Raw genomic sequence first — 8,330 nt, 5'->3', positions numbered from 1 at the left:
TTGCCATTATTGCAGTTATTATTGTTGTTGTTATTGATGTCGTTATTGTTGGGTAGGACAGAGAGGAATGGAGAGAGGAGGGGAAGACAGAGAGCGGGAGAGAAAGATAGACACCTGCAGACCTGCTTCACTGCTTGTGAAGCGACTCCCCTGCAGGTGGGGAGCCGGGGGCTTGAACTGGGATCCTTACGCTGGTCCTTGCACTATGTGCCACCTGCGCTTAACCTGCTGCACTACCACCTGACTCCCACAAAAAGACTTTCCTGCCTGAGACTCCCAAGTCCCAGGTTCAATTCCCTGCACCTCTATAAGCCAGAGCTGGGCAGCACTCTGGGAGAAAAAAAAAAGTAAAGAAAGAAAGGAGGAAAAGGAAAGGAAGAAAAGAAAACTATTGGTCAGAAAAGTTTGGTGAGCCAGGCTGTTAACTGGGACTTGAACCCAGGTTATCCTGATTCTAAAACTATGTTTTTTTGTTTGTTTTTCTTCACACTGGTCAATGCTTTACAGAGGTGCCCCATCATCTCCTCTTGTCATAGCTCCCATAGCCCCTCTTGAGTCCCACTCCCATTAGAGTGCTGAAGAGAAATTCAAAGCCTAGTCTAGATGACAGCCATTAAGTGCATAAAGCTATTTACATTTAAATTAAGTAAAATTTAAAGTTCAGCTTCTCATTGGCCTCAATTCAAGCACTCAAAATCACATATAGACAGCAGCTTTGGGGTTGGATAACTCAGATCAGGAATATCTTCATTGTCTAGAAAGTTCTGTGGACAGCACTGGGCTAGAGTTAGAGGCAGGGCAGAAGGGAGAATGGCAGAGACAAGGCAAAGGCTAGCGAGAGAGCTGTCTTGTGTGGAGCAGAGAAGTCTGGAGATGTGGATCTCACCCTGGGTCCATGTTCCCAGAGGGATAAAGAATAGGAATGCTTTCAAGGGATGGGATACAGAGTTCTGGTGGTGGGAATTTTGTGGAATTATATCCCTCTTATCCTATGGTTTTGGTCAACATTTCCATTTTATAAATAAATTTTTTAAAAAGGGGGGGAGCAGGAAGAAGTCTAGGGTGGTCCTGGGAGAGCAAGAGAGGGCAACTTGACCTTACTCCTGATCCCTCCCTCCAAGGCATACTGATACTTTGGGCAATACCAGTGAGCAATTATCTAAGGTGGGGCCAGGAGTGCAACAGGAGCAGGCAACGTGATGGAGGAGGAGCCCCCTCCTTTAGCAGATCCTAGAGCTCTGACCCTCCAGTCCTGCCTTCCTGCCTTCCAGGCCCTCCTTCACCCGACCTAGTGAGCTGGCTGCTTCCTGTTCACTCATCCAGGCCAAGGAGCCAGCTAATGGGCTGTATGGCCACCACCTTCCCAATTAGCCTTATTAGCCTCTTGCTCACAAACTGGAGACAGGGTCACCAGCTGTGAGTGGCAGGTGAGTAACCAAGACCCAGCTATGACAAGGGTCTCTCCTAGACTAAAGTTCTGGCCCCTAGAACCTCCTCATACAACCCCTAGACTCACTCTGAAGGGACTTTTGAAATGCAAATTCCTAGTTTCTGAGAGGGAAAGTCTAGCTCTTTGATGGCACATGTGGTGTGTGTGTGTGTGTGTGTGTGTGTGTGTGTGTGTGTGTGTGTGTGTGGCAGGCATGGTTCTTGGGTAGTGACAGCAGGAGAGAGTGTCCTATATGGAGCCTGAGACAGGGATTGTAAGGAAAGGGCCAAAGAGAGCCTGTGGTTGGGGACTTCAGGCAGGCACATGAAGTTTCCAGCAGGGAGAAGGAAAGTTGAAATGCCCAGTCTGCAAGGGTGGAAAGAGGATGAGAGTCTGACAGGCTGGCAGCAGCAAAGCAAGAGAGGTAAGGAGCTAGGTGAGGGGCCCCCAGGGTGAGAGTGGCCACCCCAGAGTGGGTGGCTGTCAGGGCAGAGTGCCTGGTTCCAGGTTAGGCAACAAGGGCCAGGGCAGGCCAGTCAAGGTGGTAGGAGCTGTTAGGGCCCCATGGCCATGGGTACCCACACTATAGCCACCTCTGCTGCTGAGTAGGCAGATGCCCCAGCTGATTACTTCAGCTCCTCATGGCCACACCAACGCCCCTCAGGCACCTGCCCCACCTCCCCTCCTCCCCTCCCCACCGTGACTCCTGCCCAGAGAATGTCCATCCTGACATAAAGGCCGAGGTGTCCACGATCTCCTGTCAGTCAGGAGGCTGCACAGTGCAAGATGGGTTCCTCACAGGCACCCAGGACAGGGTGTGTGGGAGGGCAAGGAATGATGACACTGCTGCTGATCAGTCTCCTCCTGCCAGGTAGGAGACTGGGGCCCCTGGGAGTGCACAGCGGGAGCTGGAAGCACATCTGGGGAAGCTGGGGATCCAGTGCTGGGAGGGAAGCCATTGTGGTGAGAAGCCTCAGCAAGGGGGAAAGTACAGGGGATCAGAGGCTATTTATTCCTCATGGTCTTTCCACCTTAGGGAAGTTACTTATACTTTCTGAACTTCAGTTTCTGAAATTTTAAAATGGGCTCAGTGACAACACTTAGTTCAAGTCTCTCAGTGAGTCTCAAATTAAATAATATAAGTGACAATTATATTGAAGGGCTGGCCGGGGGTAGATAGCATAATGGTTATGCAAAGAGGCTCTCATGCCTGAGGCTCCGGAAGTCCCAGGTTCAACCCCCCCACTATAAGGCAGAACTGAGCAGTGCTCTGGTTAGATAATAAAAAAGAAAAGAATATATATTGGAGGGCTATAGAAAGTGGTTGTTGTTGCTATTATTATTAATGTGATTAAAGTGGTGGAGGATGAAGAATGGGCATTTAATAGTTAATTTAATAATAATTGCTACCATTTATGGAGCCCCTTTTGTGTGTCAGACACTATTCTAGCACTTTAAATGCCATAGAATATTTGATCATTAGAAGAACCTTGTGAGAGATTTGTCATTCCAGCTCTCCATACTAGGACTCTGAGCTCAAAAAATCAGGAATCAGGAATCTGACTCAAGATCATAAACTAAAAAGCAATAAAGCAGGGTCCAAACCTGGACTAAGCTGTTGATGACATGATAGTTATAATGCTGTGTCCACAGCAGGTGGTGAGAGCAGGCTGTGCACCCTGTGGGGAACAGAGGAGAGGGGACCGCTGAGTGTGGAGGGGACTGAGAAAAGGGATGGCTTTTAATGTGGAAGGGGACATAGAATTTTTTTTTACTTCCTTCCTTTTTTAAAGTATTGATTTAATATTTAACATGGGTTCACATTATAAAAAAATTTAGTTGTATAGTTTCACCCCTATACAGAGAAATTCTTTTTTGAGCAGACAGGAGACAGTACAGCCTGTGCAGACCTGGCTAATGATGGAGGTGCATGGAACGTGTGCTGACCATAAATCATGATGCCTAGTGCTTTGCTTTTTTAAAGCACATAGATGATCACACTCAGTGCATGCAGCAATACTATGAGAAGGCAGGACAGATTCAGCCTGGCTGAAGGTATAAACTAAGGTATAATGCTTTGTCCGAGCTACTTGGTACCTAGGGTATTGATGTGGAGAGCACAGGAGGGTTAGAGGTAAAACAAGATAGGGGCTAGAAGTACAGGTTTGAAAAGGAGTGTTTGCACAGCTGAGCAGGAGTTAAAGTCCAAGTCAGATGTGGGGCTGGGTTGCAGGGAGCCACATAGGCATACGTGCCATGGCTGGGTGGAGAGAAAGAAGCTGATAATAGTCATGAGGCTGGGAGGATGGTTTCATCCCCATGTCCCTGGGCTGGGCCATGAGAGAAGGGGAGGCTCAGGGTGGGGTGTCCTGTCTCACTGGTCTCAGCAGGTTCTGTAGCAATGGTCAGTGCCCCTACATCTGGGCACCCACCCAGGTTTCCTGGCATGGATAATGCTGAGCAGAGAAGACAATGTCCATCTTGTACCCAGGCCTGGTTTTAAGGGAGGCAGTTGAAGCAGTTTGAGAGAGTCCAGATCTTCAGTCCCTCTGTCATCAGCTCTCTTGTTTTTCCTTTCTTTTATTTTTTCCCCTTCCCTTCTCAGTGCTCTGTTGTTTCATCTTTTGTCTTCTTCCATTTGGCCCCAGGGCTGTACCAGGGTTTCATCCTTGCAAGTTTATCCCCCTACTTCTCAGAACCTGTTTTCTTCTTCTCTTTCTGGGGCCCTTTCTTGTAGATTTGTTTGTTCCTGCCACTGCTCTGTTCCCTCTCAACGTTTTTTGAGGCCTCCTACTTTGGAGTCTCATTTCCTCCCTCTGGTAGATGTTTCTTCTATCCAAGCCAAACTCTTCCTACCTCCCACTCCTAAATAAAACTGCCCTTCTGTTGCTATTTTATTTTACCATAGAGACAACAGTTTTTTCTCCCTGTTTCACCCAAGCCCTTCTTGGACCCCTCTCTTGGGAGAAAGCAGTGGAAGATGACTAAAACATGTCTAAAAGGTATATTTGGAGAAAGCTATATATCTCAAGCTCTTACTAACTATTACTTTCCTCCACAGGAACTTTGTCTAAGAGCATCAGGACCTTCTCCGATCCCTGTAAAGACCCCTCTCGAATCACCTCCCCTAATGACCCCTGTCTAACAGGAGGTTCCAATAGCTTCAGTAGCCATGGTGGCTACAGCAGTTCCAGTAGTGGTTCCAGTGTTGACTCTAGTGGTTTTAGTGGTGGTTCCAGTGGTGGTTCCAGTGGTGGTTCCAGTGGTGGCTCCAGTGGTGGCTCCAGTGGTGGTTCCAGTGGTGGCTCCAGCAGTGGCTCCAGCGGTGGCTTCAGCGGTGGCTCCAGTGGTGGCTCCAGTGGATCCAGTGTCATTCAGGGTGGCTCTTCAGGATATTCAGTATTTAAGCCAGGAACAGGATATTCCCAGGGCAGCTACGTCTATGGATCTGGCTCTAGTCAACAAGGTGCATCTGGGTCCTCCCAGTTTGGAAACAGCAACTCTGGAAGCAGCAGTTCCCATTCGGGAAGCAGCAGTTCCAACTCTGGAAGCAGCAGTTCCCACTCTGTGAGCACCAGTTCCCACTCTGTGAGCACCAGTTCCCACTCAGTGAGCAGCAGCTCCCTCTCTGGAAGCAGCGGTTCCCATTCAGGGTCAGGTTCAGCTCTACCAGTCAGGGATGGCTATTCACAGACTGGAGGAAGCTCTTCTGTTTCCCAAACTTCCTCGGTATCCAGTCAACGTCCTTGCAGTTCAGATGTCCCTGATTCTCCCTGTAGTGGGGGGCCCATTGCCTCACACTCTGGCCCTTACATCTCTAGCTCCCACTCTGTGTCAGGAGGTCAAAGGCCAGTGGTGGTGGTGGTGGAGCAACATGGTTCTGGTGGCCCTGGAGTGGTTCAAGGTGGCCCCTGCAGTAATGGTGGCGTTCCAGGCAAGCCTTGCCCCCCCATCACCTCTGTAGACAACACCTATGGTAGCTATGAGGTGGTGGGCGGCTCTCCCGACAATTACCTGGCCCCAGGCATGACCTACAGTGGGGGAAAAATCTATCCTGTAGGCTACTTCACCAAAGATAACCCTATCAGAGGATCTCCAGGAGCCCCATCCTTTGCGGCTGGACCCCCCATCTCTGAGGGAAAATACTTCTCCAGCAATCCCATCATTCCCAGTCAGAGTTCTTCTGGTTCCAGAATCTACCAGTCAGGGCCTTCCTCTGTCATTGTGTTCCAGCCAGTGGGTTCTGGTGGTGTTCGGCCCTGTAGAGTTGGTTCCAAAGGCTCTAAGGGACCCTGCAACCTCTCCATTTCTGGAGTCCAAAGCAGTTCTAGCATTTCTAGTAGTTCTGGCATTTCCAGCAGTTCCAGTTCCTCCTACCATCCCTGTGGCAGTGTTTCTCAGGGTCCCTGCTCCCCACCAGGCACTGGCTCTTTGAGTGGTAGCTCCAGCTCCCAGTCCAGTGGCAAAGTCATCCTTCAACCCTGTGGCAGCAAGTCCAGCTCCTCTGGTCAACCTTGCATTTCTGTCTCCTCTTCAACCTTGAGTGGGGGTCCTGATGGTAATCCTCAGCCTGATCCCTCAGCTGGTGCCAAGCCCTGTGGCCCTGGCAGTTCTGTGAAGATGCCCTGCCGCTCCATCCGGGACATTCTGACTCAAGTGAACCCTCTGGGACCCCAGCTAGTTGACCCTAAAGTTTTCCTACCCGAGGGAGAGCCACAAGACAGAACATAAATCAGCTTTTATATACATGCCTATGTGGACATATACACACACACACACCACCACCACCACCACCACCACCTCCCAGTTGGGAGAAGTCTAGGGACCCAAGCATGGGATGAACTCAGTTTCCTTCCTTTCTTATCACCTTCATCTTCCAAAAGTGTGGACCCTCAGCCCTTCTTAACATTCCATTCTGTAGCTTAGATTCCCATTCTACTGCATTGTCTTCTCTGACAGATACCTCCTTCCTAAAATTTCCTCTTCCATTTCTTTGAGATAGTACAATCTGTTGGCTACTCCTACCTATTGAAAATTTTGACTGGGAGATCTCTCAACTGTCCCAGTATAACTCTGATGTCTGGATAAGTTATCTTCTCTTTTGGTAAATTAGACACAGTCCAAATTGTTATCCAAAAACAATGACTACTTCTCAATGGCCTTTCCTTACCACCTAGTCAGGCAACAGGATATATCACTGGGCTCTCATACTCTTGATTCCACTTTCAGCCTCCATTACAGAATTTACCACACCCTCTGTGAGTTCCCAACATACCTCTTCATCTCTCTACCACGTCTCCCTCCTGGCTTCTACTTTCCTCAATGTGCTTCCTTGTGTGAGGGAGGACATCTGGGGAAACTGGAGCAGGGTCCTTTGCTCCCCCTAAATCCTGGACAGATTTCTCAATAAACTGTGTGAACTAGATGAAGAATGTGTGCCTTATTGGAGTCCTGGGTCTCCTCTTGAGACCTGGGTGATGTTCTCCTGTGTCTCTAGACACAGGTGATGTCTTGAGACCTGGGTGATGTCTCCTGTGTTCTCCGTTTTTATTCACAAGTTGGCCTAATATCACTTTCATACCTTAAAGTTCCACAAAGGAGGAAAACAATAAAAATTGTCAACTGGGTGGTCCTGGAGGTGGTGCAGTGATAAAACTTTGGACTCTCAAGCATGAAGTCCTGAGTTCAATCCCCAGCAGCACATGTGCCATAGTGATGTCTAGTTCTTTCTCTCTCCTCTTATCTTTCTCATTAATAAATAAATAAAATCTTTTTAAAAAAATTGTCAACTGGAAAGCAGTGCTTGCCTGGATCACCCAGCTCCTTCCCCCCATTCTTCTCCTCTCTCATTGTTGCAGAGAATTTTTTCTCTCCATTTCCCACTCATCCTATTGTATTCCTTTCTCACGACTGGAGCTCCAACTATTCCCACCCTCCTGACCCAGGTTCCTTCTCTACTATTAATTGGCCTCACCTTCTAGATGCCATTCTTCTTGGGATTCCTGAGCGTCAGTCTCCTGGGTTTCTGGGATACCGGGAACCTTGGGAACACAGGGACACAACACCCCAGACCAGATTCCTGATGACTGAGTGGGAGTTCGGATGGGTGGGTGGGCGTGGTTCTGGAAGCTGTGGGCGGAGAGAATGAAAGAAAGGGTGGGATCATAACAGGGAGTCAGTGAAGCAGAGTGACTCACTAGTTTTCATAAAAATGTCCCAGCCCTTGGCAGAACAGAGTCAGTGCTGTCCTCTCTACCTCTGTCTCTATGGCAGTTCTAGAGAGCTATAGGAACAAGAGGTCAGAGCACCGTTGTGGAGAAAAGGAGGTGCCTCTGTGAAAGGTTCTACTTGTTCTTTTCTCCAAGAGAAAGAGAGCGTAGCAGGTGATGAGGCACATTTATGATGTTCTGGAGACAGTCAGAGAGAGGTTGAACAGAAGAACTCCTCATACATCATGGAAGGAAGAATGAGTGAGCTGTGCAGGTCCCTAGAGAAAGACCTCACTCCAAAGTCCAGGCCACTTCTCAGAACTCTGATTAACAAGGAACTCGTTCTAGGCTTTAGCCCATTCCTTCCCATTGGAATGGTGTTAGCAAGTCTTGAATTTAGAACTGTTGTTGACCTGAGCAAGCAGAACTGTACTACACTGATCAAAAATGGCCTGGGCCGAAGTTGAAAAACAAGATCAGAAAAGAAAACACAAGTAGAACCTGAACTAGAATTGGCATATTGCACCAAAGTAAAAGATTCTGAGCTGGGTGGGTGGGAGAGGAGAATAAGGTCCAAGAAGGATGACAGAGGACCTAGTGGGGGTTGTATTGTTATATGGAAAACTGGGGAATGTTATGCATGTACAAACTATTGTATTTATTGTCGAATGTAAAACATTAATTCCCCAATA

The 8,330-nt window shown here is 48.4% G+C and overlaps 1 protein-coding gene across 1 annotated transcript; it reads left to right on the top strand.

The window, feature by feature from the left end:
- Positions 1 to 2,144: 2,144 nt before the first annotated feature.
- On the top strand, positions 2,145 to 6,854 carry CDSN (corneodesmosin). The gene is made up of 2 exons (XM_060189425.1): positions 2,145 to 2,300; positions 4,491 to 6,854. The coding sequence occupies exons 1-2, from the start codon at positions 2,216 to 2,218 to the stop codon at positions 6,158 to 6,160; spliced, it is 1,755 nt and encodes a 584-aa protein (XP_060045408.1). The 5' UTR covers positions 2,145 to 2,215; the 3' UTR covers positions 6,161 to 6,854.
- Positions 6,855 to 8,330: the final 1,476 nt, after the last annotated feature.

This window comes from Erinaceus europaeus, chromosome 4 (assembly GCF_950295315.1).
Source record: "Erinaceus europaeus chromosome 4, mEriEur2.1, whole genome shotgun sequence".
In the NCBI taxonomy this organism is placed as follows: Eukaryota; Metazoa; Chordata; class Mammalia; order Eulipotyphla; family Erinaceidae; genus Erinaceus; species Erinaceus europaeus.
This window is presented reverse-complemented; position numbering and strand designations above follow the sequence as displayed.

What these genes read in the sequence shown, in the direction of transcription:
- CDSN (XM_060189425.1), top strand. Translation starts at nt 2,216, where the DNA reads ATGGGTTCCTCACAGGCACCCAGGACAGGGTGTGTGGGAGGGCAAGGA. An exon ending in GATCAGTCTCCTCCTGCCAG is followed by an intron (nt 2,301 to 4,490) that starts GTAGGAGACTGG and finishes TTTCCTCCACAG; the next exon opens with GAACTTTGTCTAAGAGCATC.